This window comes from Fukomys damarensis, unplaced genomic scaffold, assembly GCF_012274545.1.
Source record: "Fukomys damarensis isolate Sample0158 unplaced genomic scaffold, DMR_v1.0_HiC HiC_scaffold_12, whole genome shotgun sequence".
Lineage (NCBI taxonomy): Eukaryota > Metazoa > Chordata > Mammalia > Rodentia > Bathyergidae > Fukomys > Fukomys damarensis.
In genome coordinates, this window is record NW_022900924.1 from 22923785 (window position 1) to 22942544 (window position 18760).

At 59.7% G+C, this 18760-nt stretch overlaps 1 protein-coding gene across 1 annotated transcript; it reads left to right on the top strand.

Moving 5' to 3' along the window:
* Window positions 1–5: 5 nt before the first annotated feature.
* Window positions 6–14596, top strand: Ulk1 (unc-51 like autophagy activating kinase 1; the record flags this gene model as incomplete). Its single annotated transcript, XM_010604525.2, has 28 exons — window positions 6–83; window positions 302–394; window positions 474–515; window positions 6826–6858; window positions 6962–6998; window positions 7621–7794; window positions 7876–7949; window positions 8025–8126; window positions 8494–8552; window positions 8638–8720; window positions 8879–8929; window positions 9259–9347; window positions 9500–9647; window positions 10084–10144; window positions 10270–10359; window positions 10576–10701; window positions 10810–10955; window positions 11040–11126; window positions 11250–11518; window positions 11957–12150; window positions 12323–12432; window positions 12515–12658; window positions 13020–13213; window positions 13299–13471; window positions 13543–13661; window positions 13848–14005; window positions 14336–14471; window positions 14541–14596. Coding segments are annotated over 28 exons (3126 nt in total), but the record flags the coding sequence as incomplete, so codon positions are not given.
* Window positions 14597–18760: the final 4164 nt, after the last annotated feature.

Genomic DNA, 18760 nt, shown 5'->3' on the forward strand with positions numbered 1-18760 from the left:
CCGTGGGTCGCTTCGAGTTCTCGCGCAAGGACCTGATCGGCCACGGCGCTTTCGCGGTGGTCTTCAAGGGACGCCACCGCGAGGTGGGTGCTTGCGAAATCCCGGCGCGCACCCCAGTCCGGGGACCCTTAGCTTCGGAAACCCCGAGACCCAGCCCGGGACCCTCTTTTCCCTGGGATCCCAGCCCCTCCCTGAGAGCCCAGCCTGGGCGGCTTCCAGGACCCGCACCCTGGAATCTTACTTGGCCGGGGTAGGGGATCCGTGTGTCCGCAGCCTTGAAAGGCCACGCTTGGTTTTTCAGAAGCACGACTTGGAGGTTGCGGTCAAGTGCATTAACAAGAAGAACCTGGCCAAGTCCCAGACGCTGCTGGGGAAGGAAATCAAAATTCTCAAGGTGAGCTAGTGTCCGGAGCGGCGGGAGGGCAGGGCGCCCGCCTGTACCCGCGTGTGAGAACCTTGGTTTGTCGTCCTAGGAGCTGAAGCACGAGAACATTGTGGCGCTGTACGACTTCCAGGTGAGGCCTCTGGCGGCCGTGGGGGAGGGACCGTGTCGCCGCCTGACCCATTCCAGCCTCCAAACTGAGGGTCACGGCCATCCCATCCCAGTGTCAGCCGATGTGGAACTCGGAACCCATCGGCCCAGATTTGGACTGGCTTCCCTGGGTGTTGGGGTCCTGGGCTCTTGGCCTGCCTGGCTGAGGAGGGGAGGGGACTGGGGTGTTGTGCTGCCCTAGTGGGTGCCTCTACCCGTGTGGACCCCTTGTGTGTCTGACCCAGTGGCCAACCTGAGACTGGCGTCCCTGGCAGGCCCACCTGTCTGGCCCTTGGCTTGTTTGTTGACACTGCTCCAGCGGCCCGGCATTGGCCAGGACCTCTCTGCGTCAGACCGGGAGGGGGAGGGGCTGCCGCAGATTCCTGCTGGCAGTTGGTGCTGGGCCTGCTGGACGCTGGGCTATGCCGCATGAGGCCATCTCGGGCCTGGAGAGCCCCAGCAGGCCAGCCTGCAGCTCAGCCGGCTTCCCACGCTGTCTGCTCTGGAGGCCCAGGGCCTGTGGGGCAGGGTTGGGGCCCAGATGCCCTGCTTTGGGACCAGGAGCTGGAGGCTCAGATCTGCCTGGCAAAGTGCTGACTAATGGTCTTGAAACCTGTTTACTGGGGCCACGGGACCAGCCCTGGCTGAGGGAAGTTCCCAGCGGGTGGCTGTGTTTTGGTGGCCTCCTCCCTCCTCTGCTGTCAGTTTTGCTGTGGCCTTGGGGGCTGTGATACGTACGTCATGTGTGGGCAGGGCCAGGTCTAGTGTGACAGGGAGTACCTGGAAACTGCCAGAGACATTGTGTTCTGGGGCCAGCAGGCATGTGCTCCACCCTCCCCACTTGCCTTCTTGCTCTGTCCTGCTGTCCTGTCCCAATCCTCTGCTTTCCCCTGCCCCAATCTTCCTCTTCCCTTGCTTTTCGTCTGAAGCCTCCAGTGGGGCCCAGGCCAGGAGGACAGCTGGTGGTGTGCCCAGCCTCTCCAGGTGGGCCCAGAGAAGGGCAGATGGTGGGCTGGGCTCCAGGTGACTGTCCCCCTAGTGTCTACTGTCCAGCTGGAGAGACACCTGACTCTGGGCACTGCCACTTCCTCCAGTGTTGGCAACACTGTGGCTTCCTCCGCCCAGAGGAAGTGCTGAGAAGTGTCAGCCACAGCCTCTTCTGTGCTCTGGGTCCTGCTCTCACCCCAGGGTGTGTGGAACTCTCCTTCTGTACCCTTAAACTTTTGCTTGGGACAAACACCAGGCCAAAAGAGAATTTGCTTTGTATGTTCATTTATTTGTCCTTGGCATTTTGGGACAGGGTCTCACTGTATAGCTTAGTCTATCCTTAAATTCAATGTGTAAGCCAGACTGGCCTTTGAACTGTGTGCCCCCACTGCCCAGTGATTTGAATTTTTTTTTGTTACCGGGGATCGAACTCAGGGCTTTTGAGGCAGGAGCAGCAACAATGAGCTATAGCCCCAGCTCTGGAGTGTTTTTTTTTTTTTTTTTTTTTTTTTTTTTTTTGAGACAGGGTCTCACTATATAGTCCAGGCTGGCCTATACCTTACTGTATACCCACTTTGGCCTTAAACTTGTGGTAGTCAGCAGTCCTCCTGCCTTTGCCTCCAGAGTGCTGGGATTACAGTAGGCTCAAATTTTTTTTGGTACCTGGGATCAAACTTGGGATCTTGTGCTTGCAAGGCAGGTGGTGGCACCACTGAGCTAAATCCCTGGCCCTGGCCGGATTTGTGTTTAAAAATAGGTGAACTGGGTGTGGTGACCTATGCTTTTGATCCCAACACTTGTGGAGGCTGAGGCAGGAGGATCATCATGAGTTCAAGGTCAGCCTGAACTCTTAGTAAAACCTCTCAAAAAAAAAAAAACCTAGGTAATAAATGATGGGGCAAGGATGCCCCCAAATTAATAGAAAGAGACCCAAAGTCACAGTTAATCCTTGTCCCAATGGAATGCCACTGTCCTCTGTCCTCAGACCCCCTGCATATTTGATCTGGGGACTGCCATTGCTACAGCCAGATGTGCGTCCTTCCCTGCCAACACCTCCTGTACTCATGTGGCTTTGTTCATTTGAATGTGTGACTGCCATCCCATTTCTCACCCCAGCCCCTGTGGTCCAATGCAGACCCAGTGGTTCAGAACCAGGCTCCAGGAGGCTCTGCCATGCATTTGGCCTGTGGCTGGGTGACAGCGCACTCTGATTATGGGGGCTCTGGTGGCTGTGTCTGTCATTCATGGCCTCTGGTATCTGCAGCTTCGCCTGCAGTGGCTGCTGAGGGGCAGGGGCTGCTCTGGGACTCTGCAGCATTAGGACAAGTCTGCATGTCCTTGGTCTGAGGGTGGGTTTCTTGAAGTCCTCTTGGTGCCTATGCCTTGGTTGTGTTTTGGTGACTATGGCCAGGGTTGCCCTCCAGAGCCCATGCCGGTGGTCTCGGCAGTACTGGCTCTTTCAGTCACCTGGGAGGCTTGGCCATAGGCCCTTCCTTGGCCCCTGTTTTCTTGGCCAGCTGTGCTGAGGACTTGAACTCTGTGTTCTGTCTCAGAACTGTGCTGTGTAAATGTGGTGACAGTGGGCTGTGAGGCTCCTTGAATACTGAGTAAAGGAGTATCTCGTGATAGGGTGTATCTAGGTATCCAGGGGTGCTTTCTTTTCTGTGGAGGTTTTTTGTTGTTTTTTACCGGGGATCAAACTCAGGAAATTGCTCTTGCAAGGCAGGCGTGGTGCCACTGATCTAAATCCCTAGCTCTATTTGTTTTTTGTTTGTTTGCTTTTTTGAGGCAGTGTCTCACTATGTAGTTCAGACTGACCTGGAACTGACTATGTAGCCCAGGCTGGTCTCAGACTCACATCGATCCTCCTGCCTCAGCCTCCCAATTACTAGGATCACAGGTGTGCGCCACCATGCCCAGCCTATTTTTGTTCTTATGTTTTTTGTTTCGTTTGTACCAGGGATCAAACTTGGGTCCTTGGCACCAGCAAGCGGCGGAACCACTGAGCCAAATCTCCAAATTGTGTTGGTTTGTTTGTCTTCTCAATGCTGAGGATCAAACTTGGCCTTGTGCATGCCCAATTCCAGCCCTCCTGCCCTCTTCTGATCCTCCAGGCCTGTGGGGAGGCAGCTGGAGCATTGAGATGGGGTGCGCTGCCGCCCCCAGAAGAGGGGTGACAAGGCCAGTACGCTGCAGCCAGGTGCCTTGCTGGCAAGTGGTGACCCAGGTCCTGTAGACAGACCCAGTCCCCGGTGTTGCCTGGAGCTGAGGCCTGAATCCTGGGCAGTATGCCCTTCCCAGATAGCATGCAGGGGTGGCGGGCCCTGGAAGTAGGGTCAGGGTGCAGGTGCAGGTCCCCCTCACATTGGAGTGTGCACACTGAGGGCTGTGTTTATGGGCCACGAACGGTAAGCGCCTCATGAGTCTATTGGATAAAGTAACAGTGGAGAGAATGATGATCTTGGTGAGGCTGCTGGCAAAGCAGGCACCTGTGAGAGAGCCTCTGCCTTCTCCCCTGTGGAGCTCCTTCTTCTGCTTCCCTATCCTCCCTCTGAGCCTAGCTGTGCCAGCTGCTGAGCTGGCCTTGGTGCGGCCTACAGGTGGGCCCGCAGCCTCATCTGGTAGTATTGTCTGTTGACCGCAGTGGCCTGTGCTGGCCCTACAAAGGCCTGGTGTGCATGCCTGTGTCTGGCTGAGGGGCATCCTGCCTTCCTCCTGGGCAGGCCCCTCCCTTCCCTCTGGGAGCAGCTAGAGTGTGGGGTGGGGTGGCTGTGTCCCCACTGCTGCTGAGTGAAATAGGTCACACCTTCCTGCCCACCCGCCCGGGCCATCCTGAATTGCCAGACCAATTGGGCGGGGGAGGGTGGGGAGCTTGGATCCTATTAAGCAACGCACCTGAAGGCCTGGGGCAGGCAGCTCCTACGTGCCCAGGCACCTGTGCTCATGTGGATGCCCTGTGCAGCTGTCCTGCCAGGAAGCTGGCCTCTGCCTGGCGTGGGTCTCGCGGAGGTGGCAACCCAATCTGAGGTGGCACTTGTGTTGTCTCTCTCAAGGGCTTTGTTGTCAATGAGCCTCGGTGCATACTGGAGGGGTTCACTGTCCCAGCTAGGCAGGCGCTGGTCTGTGTCCCAGGCCCTTGGAGGGGCAGAGTGTGGTTTGACTCCGCCAGCAGCCCCTGTGTCTTTACAGGCAGAGCCAGGAGCTGGCACCAGTGCCTGTGTGAGGAGCGTGCCTGGGTGGCCACGAGGACCCTAGAAGTGGCACCTGCTCCTGGTGCCCTGCTGGCTCTGGGGGCTGACTTCACCTCCTGCCACCCTCCTGGTAGCACTGCAGCCCAGGCAGCCCTCATCGGCTTGTTTCTGGCATTGAGCCTGAGGAGGGTGTGAGCTGGCCTGCCCGGTCTGGCCTTGCCACTTCCCAGCTGGGCAAGTCGCCTGGGCTCCACAGGGCTGTGATCTTCAAGAGGTGGGTGCTGGGTCTGGAGCCAGGGCCCTGCATTGTCAGAGTTGGGGGCTCTTCAGTGCCCTCTCCTGGATTTAGAGGATGCAGAAGGCTGCCTCTGGGGAGGAGATGGACCCTGAAGTCCTATGCCAGTGGATTAGGGAGGGAGCGCACCTGGCTGCAGCTGTGTCCTCAGTCTTGCCTCTGGCCAGAACCCAAGAGCGGCTCATGTCCCACCCTGTACTCTCTGCCATCTCTGTCCCATTACAAGTGGCCACTGCTGGCAAGTCCTGGAGGTGCCGTGCTGGGGCCGCCCTGAGGCTGTGGGGGGCAGAAATAGTGCTGCTACCCCTGAAGGTGTTTTTGGGTCCTGTCTGTCACTTCTTGGCCTTGGGTTGTCTCCTGGATCTGAGTTTTCTGTCTCTAGTCTCTGATCTTCTGTCCTGGTGTCTGTCCCACATCCTGGTCCCTGACCCTCAGCTCCACCCCAGGGACTCCCTCGCCAAGCACACCTGCAGTTATCTCTCCCCTCCAGCTTGCCTGGAATGTCAGGTTGGGGTGGGACCAGGCACAGGGGAGGTCAGGCAAGGACAAACGGGGAGGGGGACTGGGTGGGGTAGATCAGAGCTTTCTTCTGGGAATGTTCCTGCCTATAGGCTGAGATCTGTGCCCTGTCTTTAGCCTCCTGGGGTTGGGTGCTAAGCACTGGGGCCTGGCAAAGCAGGGGCAGGGTAGCTTGTACCTGGGGCTAGCAGGTGGCTGCTGGCTGCTGGGTCTCTGGTGTGTGTGCTTGAGCTGCGTGTACCTGGCCCTGCAGGCCTTTGAGATGCCCTGCTCCCCTCCAGGCACCAGACCCACCTTGAGCTTGGGGTGCCTGAGCTCAGCCCCTCTGCCCTGCCTTGGAGTGTGGCACAGCAGAGTGGAGGTGGTGCAAGCAGGGTATGGATCCCTGAGCTCCCTGCATGGGCCTTGTAGTCACAGGGTATAGGGCTTGCTGTTGTTGGCAGAGCCGCCCCTATGGGTGGGAAGACACTGCCTGCACAGGGACTTGCAAGGTGGCCAGGCCCAGCCTGTCTGGCTCGTCTGGCCTGGGCCTCAGTGGCCTCCATAACATCCCAGGAGTGAGTGTTGGCGCTGTGCTTCTGCCCAGGGTCAGGGTGCTGTGGAGGGCTCAGCTCAGCCTGGTGTGTGCTGCCCAAGGGCGGCCAGGAGCAGAGCAAGGATGGGCGCCCTGGTGCTGACTCAGCCTGGAAGCACCAACCCCTAATCTGGTGGCGTCGCTGATTCTGGGGGCCGGGAGCTTCTGAGGTCACAGCCCAGCTCCTCCCTGGCTGGACTGCATACCTGCTGGTACCCTGTGGCTGGGAGTCACCATGCGTAGGATGCAACGCTGAGTATGGAGACCTCGGGCTAAGGGACCCCTGACTACAGTCCCCTGGCTTCTGTGCAGGCTGCTGCTCAGTCACTCAAGCCCCATGTTTCTCTTTCTTTTTTTTTTTTCTGTAGTATGGCTTGCATCCAGGGCCGCCTTTACACTGAGCTATGTTTCCAGCCCTTTTTTTATTAGGTTGCTCAGTTGCCCATGCTGGGTTCAGATTTTGAGATCCTGCCTTAATCTGCAGAGTGCTGGGATTACAGGTGTGGACCAGCACACCCAGCCTGGGCCCACCTTTCAGTTGAAGTGGCCTGGCCACAAGACATGACAGTTGCCCACCTCCAAAGTTGGCTGTGGAAGTCCTTCCTCTGGTGGTGACTGGCTGAGTCCTGGGCCTTGCACGGCTGCTGTGCCCAAGTCCCTGGAGGTGTGTGGGGGTGTCCCAAGATGACCCTTGCTGTATCCCTTATGGCCTCTCTCTGTTCTGCAGGAAATGGCCAATTCTGTCTACTTGGTCATGGAGGTGAGCCCTGGGACCCTAGCAGCAGAGGCTGTGGTTTAGGGAGGGCTTGGAGGGGTTGGGGCTGGCACTGGCTGTGCCCTAATGTGTGTCCTTTCTCCTTCAGTACTGCAATGGCGGTGACCTAGCCGACTACCTGCACAGTGAGTGGATAACTTAGCGGGCAGCATGGTAGCCAGGAGGGCTTGCTGAAGTGGCCCTTGCTGGCCTGGGGCATGGGGTCTGTCTCTTGGTGCCCTGAGGTATATGGGAGGCCCTCTACCACGTTGGGTGCTGCTCACTACCTACCCACTGCAGGACTTTGCTGGAAAGATGGCTGTGAGCTTTATCAGGGCTCTAAGGCACGGTGAGGACGTAGAGTAGGTAGTGAGGATAGGCACACAGGTGGCCACGGGGAGGAGGCCAGGGCACTCCACCTGGAAATAGGAAGACAGCAAGCGGGGTGGCAGGTGGTGCTGCAGGACCTGTGGGATGTCTGGGGGGCAGGCAGAGAGTTGGAGAGGCTCTGGCCTGCACACTTGAAGGTAGGTGTCAGCATTTGCCCTGGTGCTCGGCCGTGACAGCAGAGCACCTGGACCCACCTCCCAGGTTAGGGTTCCCATACCTGACTTTGCAAGGAACCAGGTGGCTTCTCTGCTCTAAGGGTGCCTCCCTCTGCTGGGGGTGCTGGGCCTTCAGGGCCGCAGGAGAGGAAGCAGGTCCCCAAGAGGGCGCTGCCATCCCTGCGGGCTGTGACAGGCACCCCTGAGCCTGCCTTTCTTGTAGCCATGCGGACCCTGAGCGAGGACACCATCAGGCTCTTCCTGCAGCAGATCGCTGGCGCCATGCGCCTGCTGCACAGCAAAGGCATCATTCACCGTGACCTGAAGCCACAGAATATCCTGCTGTCCAATCCCGGGGGGCGCCGTTCGAACCCCAACAATATCCGTGTCAAGATCGGTGAGCCCCTGGGTGGTAGCCCTGCTGCAGGGACCCAGCTGTGCTGTCCCGGTCGCTGCTCTCACCCATCTCTCTCCACAGCGGACTTCGGGTTCGCCCGCTACCTGCAGAGCAACATGATGGCGGCCACGCTGTGCGGCTCCCCCATGTACATGGTACGTCCCTGGTCCGGGCCACAGTGCTCCAGCTTGGTTCCATGCCATCTCCCCAACCTGTCCTCTGGCCTGCAGGCCCCTGAGGTGATCATGTCACAGCACTACGATGGGAAGGCAGACCTGTGGAGCATTGGCACCATCGTCTACCAGTGCCTGACGGGGAAGGCCCCGTTTCAGGTGGGCAAGGCCCGCGGCCTAGAGCGGGAGCGCATGGGCTGCAGGGGTCAGTCAGGTTGTTGGCACTGGGCTGGGTGTGAGCTGTGGCCTGTCTCCTGTAGGCACCCAGTGAGAGGGGCCCAAGGGGCACCAAACCCTGTGGTGCACCTACTCCCCCTCAGAGTTGTCTTCATGGCCCCACGGTAGGTGCCCAGGTATCTGAGCTCCCCCTCCCAGCAGCAAGGGAGTGGACACTTGGTGCCTGTGGCCTGGTGGGGCTGGCCAGGTTCTGTGGCCCCAAGACCCAACCGCATGGGTCCTGAGTGCTAGGCTGTGGCAGGGGCAGGGCTGCCTGGGGCCGGGCTCACACCACTGTCCCCACACACAGGCCAGCAGCCCTCAGGACCTGCGACTGTTCTACGAGAAAAATAAGACGTTGGTCCCTGCGTAAGCATCCCTTCCCTCAGGTGTCCCCCCGTTGCCCCTGCCTTGGCTACCCCAGCCCTGTCAGCTCATCCCTCTGCCCTCCTAGCATCCCCCGAGAGACCTCGGCACCCCTGCGGCAGCTGCTCCTGGCGCTGCTGCAGCGCAACCATAAAGACCGCATGGACTTTGGTGAGTACCATGGCCTGGCCATGCCCCCTCAGGTCTGTGGGTGAGCTGGGGGTCCCCAGATGCGTAGCCCCCTTTCCCAGCTCAGGTGGGTCAGGCTGGATGAGATGGGTCCCTGGGCCAGGTCTCGCGCGTCTCTGAGGCCTTACTTTCTCCCACAGATGAGTTTTTCCACCACCCTTTCCTGGACGCCAGTGCCTCCCTCAAGAAGTGTGAGTTCCAGGCTAGAGGGGCTGTTGCTTGCAGCCTGTTGGTTGGGCCTCATGCTGGGTGGGGTGGCCACGGTGCAGAGGTTTGGGGTGGAGGCTGGAGGTCTATGCAGGCTGGTGCCACCTCTTGCTGGCTGCTAGCTCTGTCCCCATGGTGACAGCTGGCAGGGCCACTGAGGGTTGGTACAGGTCTTCGCTTATGCTGCTCCAGGTCAGGGCACAGGGAGCCATACTGTGGGGGCTGTGCTCCAGTGCACCTGCTCCTGGGAACAGCTGTCTCAGGTGGCTTCCTGCAGCTGCTGTCCCCTCAGACTGCCCTTGCCTCCCCACAGCCCCGCCCATGCCTGTGCCCTTGTACCCGAGCTCAGGGTCTGGCAGCAGCTCCAGCAGCAGCTCCACCTCGCATCTGGCCTCCCCTCCGGTGAGTGGCCAGGCCTGTCGGTGGCACTGCTGGAGTCTGGGCCTCCCTTGGGAGATGTGGACCTCAATGCCCTCAGGTTGGGGTGGTTGTCCTGTCTGTGGGATCCCGTGATCTGTCTGTCCTCATGAGCACTGGGCTCTCCTTGCCCTCAGTCCCTGGGGGAGATGGCTCCGATGCAGAAGACACTGACCTCCCCAGCTGACGCTGCTGGCTTCCTGCATGGCTCCCGGGACTCGGGTGGCAGCAGCAAGGACTCCTGCGACACAGACGACTTCGTCATGGTCCCTGCTCAGTTCCCAGGTCAGGGCGGTGACACATGTGGCAGGCTGCAGATGGCTTGTGCTTGTGGCTAGGCACAGGCAGGCAGGGTCACCACAGGCTGCCCCGCTCCCTGGCTGTGGCCCCTGCCCTATCCTGCTGTCGTCAAAGCCCTGATACAGCCTGGTCTGCAGTCTGGCCCTGCCACAGCTCCAGGCTGGCAGGAAGACAGCCAGCGACAGGGTGGACCCATGATGGGTAGGAGCCAGGCTGGCCTCTCTGCCACTCTGGAGCTGGTGAGGGGAGAGCTGGGCCCTGCATGTGCTACTGTGCACTGCCCCAGAGGCACCAAGCACTAGCGGCCTCTGCTGTTCGGGAGCCTCCTCTGGGAGAAGGAAGTGGACCTCAGCTCAAGCTCTGTAGCCAGGTGGGCTCCAGAGGGTGGTGGACACCCGCCAGACTTGCTCTGTCCCTGCAGGTGACCTGATGGCTGAGGCAGCCAGTGCCAAGCCCCCATCAGACAGTCTACTCTGCAGTGGGTGAGCACCCACCCTCTTGGGAGGGAACAGGGCCTTTGGGGTGGCTGGTGTCCCCTGCCCCCACCTGGGGAGGTGGCTAGGACGGGGTGGTACCCGATGTCACATCTGTCCCTTCTGTCCTGCAGGAGCTCGCTGATGGCCTCTGCGGGGCTGGAGAGCCACGGCCGGACCCCATCTTCCTCCCCGTCCTGCAGTAATTCACCCAGCCCATCTGGGTGAGCAGGGTGGGCATGTGGGAGTCCTGGGTGCAGCCATCCTGCCTAGCAGTGCTGGTTTGGCCAGAGGCCCTCTCCTCATGCAGACATGGGTGGCCCCACATGACCCTGCCTGACTCCTGGTTTGGGGAGCAGACACATGGGGTGGGTGTGGATAGAATGGGCTCTGGGTGCCTCTGCCCTGCGGCATCCCTGTGAGCCCCCATCTTTCTGCAGCCGGGCTGGCACCTTCTCCAGCAGCAGGTATGGCGCCTCGGTCCCCATCCCTGTCCCCACTCAGGTGCACAACTACCAGCGCATTGAGCAGAACCTGCAATCCCCCACCCAGCACCACACACCTCGGTGAGTGTTCCTGGCATGGCACAGCCAGCCCTCTTCCTGCCCAGCACCCCATGGCCCTCACCACATGTGGCATAGGTGCTGGGGCCTCACTGCCTGCCCTGTCCCCAGGTCCTTTGCCAGCCGCAGGTCCGGTGGCACCAGCCCCCTGGGCTTTGCCCGGGCGAGCCCGTCACCCCCGTCCCATGCTGATGGCGCTGTCCTGGCCAGGAAGTTGTCTCTGGGCGGAGGCCGGCCCTACACACCATCCCCACAGGGTGCGTGCAGCCTTGGGCCTGGAGGGTGGGAGGGCACAGCGACCCTGTATCTGCCTGCTCTGATCCTGGAACCTCCTCCCCAAGTCGGAGCCATTCCTGAGCGGCCCAGTTGGAGCCGGGCACCCTCCCCACAGGGAGCGGAGGTGTGGACTGGCAGGTTACCACGGCCAGGTAGGCACAGCGGGGAGGGGAAAGGGCTCCTAGAGCCCCCAAGACCCTGGCAGTGCGGTGTGGTGGTCAGTTGTCCCTGTTTCTCTGCCTGGAAGCCTAGTAATCATCCTGGCCTATTCCCAGGCTCCTCCGTGCCCGAGCATTCCCCCCGAACTCCTGGGCTAGGCTGCCGTCTGCACAGCGCCCCCAACCTGTCGGACCTGCACATCGTGCGTCCTAAGCTGCCCAAACCCCCAACAGACCCTCTGGGAGCCGCCTTCAGCCCCCCGCAACCCAGCCCATCCCCACCTGCCCCTGTGCTGCAGTCCTGCCGGCCCCTGCGAGGCTCACCCAAGCTTCCTGACTTCTTACAGCGGAACCCCCTGCCCCCTATCCTGGGCTCCCCTACCAAGGTAACACTTGGCCCAGCCTCCCAGCTCCTGGGAGCCCTGAGTGCTAGAGGGAGACCAGATCCCTGCCCTCTGTCTCCTTACTGGACCTCCAGGCATGACCGCATCCTGGGAGTCCCTGTGTGTGGCCCTGGGCAGGAGGTCTGGGGCACAGGGTCCAGGACAGGACCCATGGCTGATCCTCTCCATGCAGAGGTCCTCAGGCCACCAGTTTTGAGGGAACCTGAACCCGCTCTGTGGTGCTGGTGTGGGACTGGCCATTCCTTCCCAAGGTTGTGGGCTAGGCTGGGTGCAGAAGTCCACCTTGGAAGCCAGGCTGCCACCCAGGGCATAGCCCTCTTTCCCTGTCCACAGAGGCTGTGCCCCCTGTCCTGGTATGAGGACCTTGGCATGCATGTGGGTTATGGCAGGCTGGGTGTCACGTGCTGTCCTCCCTTCCAGGCCATGCCCTCCTTCGACTTCCCCAAGGTCCCCAGCTCCCAGAACCTTTTGGCTCTGCTGGCCAGGCAGGGCATGGTGGTAACACCCCCCCGGAACCGGACACTGCCTGACCTCTCGGAGGTGGGCCCTTTCCAGGGACAGCAGCTGGGCTCTGGCCTGCGGCCAGCCGAGGATGCCAAGGGCCCCTTTGGCCGGTGAGTGGGACAGACGGGAGGCACACACTGGGCCTTGTTCTGCACCATCCATGGTTCTGGGGAGCCTGGCCTGCAGCAGGCTGGCCTGGTGCTTCTCATGATGAATTGAAATGGGGTGTCAGCTTGTTGGGGAGCCCAGGCCCAGCGTCTGAAGTGCCACCCACCTCTGTAGATCCTTCAGCACCAGCCGCCTCACTGACTTGCTCCTCAAGGCTGCATTTGGGACACAGGCCTCAGACTCTGGCAGCACCGATAGCCTGCAGGAAAAGCCCATGGAGATCGGTGCGCCAGGGCTGGCTGGAGTGGTTGTAGGGTGTGGCCTGAGCACACCCTGACCCTGACCCCCTTCCCTCTTGTCTCCCAGCACCCTCTGCTGGCATTGGAGGGAACTTGCACCCCGGAGCCCGTGCTGGGGGCGCCAGCAGCCCAGCCCCTGTGGTGTTCACTGTGGGCTCACCCCCCAGTGGGACAACACCGCCGCCAGGGCCCAGGGGCAGGATGTTCTCAGGTGAGGCTGGGCTGGGCCACAGCTGCTCTCTGGGATCAGCAGGGGGAGGCCCCGCTCAGTGCCAGTGCAGTTGGGTGTCTCCAGGATGTAGGCCCCCGTCCAGGGCACCAGCCTCTCTGTCCTACTGTCTGAAAGGCAGTGTTGTGTTGGCTGGGCCCTGGCTTGAGCTCAGTGAAGGTGGTGTGGAACCAGCCTCTCCTATGTCCAGCCTCTCCTATGTCCTGGGTCCCAAGGCTCCAGCCCTTCTGGCCTTGCTGGGATGTAAACTGAGGCATGCGTGAGCCTTGGTGTGGAGTCAAGTGGGCAGGGATCCAGGGCAGGGAGGGGTGTGGGCACTATCCCTCAGCTGTGCCTCCCACAGTGGGTTCCTCGGGCTCTCTGGGCTCTGCTGGTTCCTCTTCTGCCCGCCACCTGGTGCCTGGGCCCTGTGGCGAGGCTGCCCCTGAGCTCACCACTCCAGGCCACTGCTGCAGTGCTGGCGAACCCCTGGCCGCCCACCTGGAGGGGGCTGTGACCTTTGAGGCCCCTGACCTCCCCGAGGAGACCCTTATGGAGGTGAGTCCTTGTCTGGGGAGCTGCTTGGGAGCTGCCTGCCCGCTCACCTGCCACCTATCACAAGCCCTGCCTCTGCACCCCCCAGCAAGAGCACACGGAGATTCTGCATAGCCTGCGCTTCACGCTGGCCTTCGTGCAACATGTACTGGAGATCGCAGCCCTGAAGGGCAGCACCAGTGAGGTGGCCGTGGGCCCCGAGTACCAGCTGCAGGAGAGTGTGGTGGCCGACCAGATCAGCTTGCTGAGCCGCGAGTGGGGGTACTTGTCCCCAGGGCTTGGGGAGTGGGGGTGGGCAGGTGCTGCCCACCATTTACCTCTCCTCCCTGCAGCTTCGCGGAGCAGCTGGTGCTGTACCTCAAGGTGGCCGAGCTTCTGTCTTCTGGCCTGCAGACAGCCATTGACCAGATCCGGGCAGGCAAGCTGTGTCTGTCATCCACCGTGAAGCAGGGTGAGGGCAGGCAGAGGAGCTGCAGGGTGTGGGTATGGGTCACCCCAGTGGGCTGCAGAGAGCTGGCATGTGGGGAAGGCGGGCCACAGACCCAGCCCCCAGCTGTGGCTCCCTGAGCCCCCTCCAGCCCAGAAAGGCTGGGCGCTGACTGAGCCACACACACACACACACACACACCCCCCGCAGTGGTGCGCAAGCTGAATGAGCTATACAAGGCCAGCGTGGTGTCCTGCCAGGGCCTGAGCTTGAGGCTGCAGCGCTTCTTCCTGGACAAGCAGCGGCTGCTGGACGGCATCCACGGCGTCACCGCTGAGAGGCTCATCCTCAGCCACGCGGTGCAGATGGTATGGGGGTGGGAGCCCAGGCAGACTCCATTTCCCCGACAAAAATGAGACCCGGCCTGGACCAATCTGGCCCAGAGACTGTCACATCCAGCAGCAGGTGACAGTGTAAACCAGGTCCGGGGTGGGTGGCGCCGTGGGGCCTGCCCCATGTGCCTGCCTGACATCAGAGCTACTCAGCATCCCCACCCAATGGGGTTCTGCCCTCCTGCCTGTGCCCTGCTGGGACAGTGGTCCTGGTGTCTCAGGTGCACGAGCGCCATGGTGCCACCTAGGGCTGCCCATTGCGGCTGTCAGCCCTTCGCCCGGGCCCAGTTCTGCCCTTGCCTGCAGGTGCAGTCAGCCGCCCTGGACGAGATGTTCCAGCACCATGAGGGCTGTGTGCCACGCTACCACAAGGCCCTGCTGCTCCTCGAGGGGCTACAGCACATGCTGTCAGACCAGGCTGACATTGAGAACATTGCCAAGTGTGAGTGTGCTGGCGGGGATGGGGACAGGGCCACTGTGCTCCTCCTGGCTCACACCCCCCTTCCTGCAGGCAAGCTGTGCATCGAACGGAGACTCTCGGCGCTGCTCTCTGGGGTCTGTGCCTGACCCGCTGCTGGCAAGCCCCGTGGGGGCTTAGCGTGCTGCTACACTGCCACTGGCCTGCTAGCCTCGGCATGGATCTGTGGTGCTGAGCTGCTGCCTGGACCCTGGAGGGGACACAGTGGGCCGATGGCCCGAGCCCACAACGGCATGGCTCCCACACCCCAGCCCACTGGTCTGCCATGGGCTACAGTGCCCTGGTTACTTCCCACCTGCACTGGTACTAGGAGATGGTGGGCAGGTGTGTTTGGGCACCACCACCCTCGAGCTCAGGCGGGGCTGAGACAGTGTTGCTGACTCTAAGCCAAAGCGAACTCTTCCTTCTGGGTCACTGCCCCATGGGACCCAAGAAAGAGCAGGGCCCTCTGTCTCCTGCCCTCTAGGAACCTGTGCCCCAGACCCCTGTCCAGCTTTGTAAATCACCAAGCACTTTATGCAGATGGATGGATGAGAACCCTGCCTCAGTGCTGTCAGCACCAGCACTGGTGCCAGGGACCGTCTCTTGCTCAGTTGTACATATGCATATACATGTGTGTGCTGATACCTGGCTCCGTGGGCGTGTGCACACCTCGGGGCACCAGAGCAGCTCTGCCCACAGAAGCAGCGGCCTTGTATTTAATGTTTTCTTAGGGACAATGAAACACTGAGCTTTCTAGACCCAGACCAGATGTAACTTTTCACACTTTACCCCTAAAATGTGTCTTATTTTTCTGCAGCTCATTTTTTCTTTAAAGAAGAAAACTAGGTGTTTCATCTTGTTTGGGAATTGTGGGATGACTGGGGTGGGCCTGGATTCTGCTGTGCGTGCTAGATGGTGGCTGTGTGTGCAAGGCCACCTGCCAGTGCACGCATGCATGAGTGTCCAGGTGGTTGGCTGTCCCCATGCCCTGTGGGATGGGCAATGCCCAGCCTCCATCCCCAGCTGGATACAGTAGGCAGGTTGGGGTGGGTTTTCTGTGCAGCGCAGGGGTGGGGGAAGCAAGATGCAGAATCCATTGGGACTTCCCATTTTTGTGCCCATGCCCACCAGGGCCACATAGCCCATTTTCCAGGGTGGGCATGTGCTGGACACCTCGGCTCCAAGGCGTGGTGCAGCTCAGCTCAGCCCAAACCTACCTGAGTGTCTCCCTGAGCTCCTGGAGTGGGCATGGGGGTCTGCAGTGCCCATGAGGGCTCAGAGGACACACAGAGAACACATTTTTCTTGCTATACTTGAAATAGTGCCACTGTGCTGGGACATGGAACTGAGTCCCCCAATGGTCTCCCATCTTGTTGCCCTCAACTCCCTGTGCTACATGTGACGCGTTAGTATTTATTGCTTCGCAGCCAGCTGGAACCTGGCCATTGGGGAGGCTTTGCTGGAGGCGCCTCTTCCGCCCCTTCCTGGTGGCCTCCCAGGGGCTGGCGTGTGTGTGGCAGGCTGTGTGTGCTGTGAGCAGCTCCTGTTCCTGAGGTACAGCTTGGCTGTGTCTGTTAAATACATTCTTTGTGAGTCCCCATCCTGTCACATTGTGTAACTTGGGAATAAACCTTTGGAATATTTGACTGTGTCACTGGTTGGGTTGGCCTGCCCCCGACTTTTGAGTCCTTTCCGGTGGCCCCATCAGCAGTGAGGAGCCCTGGGACCTCTGTGGAGAGCAGCAGCTGGGGCTGTTCAGGGACAGACAGATGGGGGTTCATTCCTGTGCTCTGTCTAGCCCAGCAGAAGATGGTGCCTCCACGTTGAGGGCAGAGAGGACCCTCAGAGGGCGACAGGTGGAAGGGCTGTGGCAGTGCCTGAGGCCGTCAGAGACACCTGCCTCAGAATTTCCCTCTGCCTGAGGACTGAACTCAAGACCTCTAACAGCTTGAACCTGGCATTCTCCTGCCTCACCTGTGCCCCAGTGTGCTAGCTCCCTTTTCTTGACAATGCTGGGAGGGGTTGTGGGGTCCTGAGAACTCTGTGTCCCTCACAAGGTGCCCACCCACTGACAGGGTGCATGCTCTGCTCTGGCAGCAGACACTTTAAGGTGTGACTTTCCTGAGGGCTTCCAGGTCTCCAGTCTGTTGCCTGATTTCAAATCCCCTGGCCCAAAGGCTCCCCTGCCTCTGCTTTAGGAGTAGCTGGGGCAGTAGGCACTGCCATGAGCTCCCTGCTTGACTTAATCCTTTGATTCTCAGCAACAAGTAGTCCTGTGGTTATTTCCTTTGCCTGTTTTTGGATTGTGTTTGCCTTTTTATGGGGCGGGTAATGGGGACAGCCCAGTGCTTTCTTTTATTATTTTGAGACAGGGTCAATAAGTTGCCAGTTGCCCAGGCTGGGCTGGAAATTTCAATCCTCTTGTCTCAGCCTCCCAGAATGCTGAGATGATAGGCTTGTGCTACCACAACCCAGCTGTTTGCATTTTTATTGCACTTCAGGGGTTGTATTTTTATCTTGTTTTGTTATTGGGGATTGAATTTAGGACCTTGCACTTGCAAGGCAGGTGTAGTGCCACTGAGCTAAAACCCTGGCCCCTGTTTTGATTTTTTGAGATGGTCTTGCAGTGTAGCCTAGGCTGGTCTTTTCTGTTTGTTTTGGTGCTGTGGATCGAACTCAGGATCTCGTGCTTGCAAGGCAGGCGGAACAACTGAGCTAAATCCCCAAGGCTGGCCTTACACTCATGTAGCCCAGGCTGGCTTTGAACTCCTGGCAGATCTCCTGCCTCAGCCTCCCAAGTTCTAGGATTATAGGCATGCACTACCATGCCCAGGTAGGACCCATGTTTTTTGTTTTGGTACGGGGATCGAACTTGGGACCTTGTGCTTGTGAAGCAGGCGGCACAACCACTGAGCTAAATCCGGCCCAGGATTCATGTTTTTAGAAGATAAAAATGTATTAAATTACCAAAAAGGCCAACCACAGTATTAAAAATGAAAGTTCACACAGAGGAGAGAACTTGAGAGTCTTCCTGGAAGGTCTTGGCTCCAAACTCAGTCCCCACAGTACACCCATGTATCTCCTGGCAGCTGCCCTTGCTGGGAAGGCTGAGCCCCCTGTGCATGGCACTTTGAGTGCTGCCTTAGTGGATTGTTTTTTACAGCACTCTTAGGTTTACAGAACTGAGCCAGAAGTAGAGAACTCTGGCTTGCCTCCTCACCTCCCAATGGCCCATCGCTAATGGGTGGATCCTGTGGTGCAATGGCATTGTCTCATGGCTCATGCCAGGGCTCCTGCTGGGGGTTGCACAATCACCCTGTGGTGTGTGGTGACGTGTGTGCTACCTGTTCACTTCCTACACCACCACAGCTGTGGTGGCTCACTGGTTCCAAACAACAGTCAGGAACCCAGTCCTTTGGGTATCTGCTCATTCCTGGGTGTCCCAGAGAGGCAGAACTCAGGCAGGTGGGCCAGCCTGTCCTCTGATTCCCATGTGCCTTAGTTTACCCTCAGTGGGACGGGTGAGCCGCAGTGCCCCCCATGGCCTGTGGCAGCAAGCTGGCAGGGTGTCTAGGTATTCTTTCATCCCTTACCCAACAGGCCCAACACCTGGCCCCTGTGACCTGCTGGGTGCTTAGGGTTTGACGCCAAACTGGAGGTGTCATAAGGCCAGGTCCTGCCAGGAATTCCTAGCCTGGAATTGTCCCTGTGCCTGGCATTTGCTGGCCCACGTGACTGGGCTGGGGAAGTGCATTGACTTCTCCCTGAAAGTCACATGTGGCAACTGGCTGAGACCTGCTGAGCTTCCGGTGGTGTGTGCACACTGAAAGGCAGAGAGGCTCTCTGAGGGGAGAGGGGTGGGAGCTCCTCTGGGGGTTGTGTAGCACAAATGGCTCGTGTAGCACAGATGGCTCGCATCCCCATTCTCTTCCTGCCTGGGCAACCAGTAGGCCACTGAGTGCTCCTGGACAGAGCTCAATCCATCAGCCATGCTAGGCCACTGTGTGGCCCATGAGGCCCTTGACTCCTGGCCTTGTCCCCATCGCTTCTTCCGTCACAGGGCACCCTTGTGGTTTCTTTAACTGCAGACTCCATTTGGATGCCCAGCCCTGATACTCCACCCACAGGAAGGAGCCTGTATGCTCCTGCCTGAGCCTTTGGACTGTCCAGTACCCGGCCTGGAACAGGCTTCTCTTCACTGCCCACGATTCAAGACTGGTCAGGTGAGCAGAAGTGAGCCTTTATAGAGGAAAAGGAGACAGGAGTGTTGG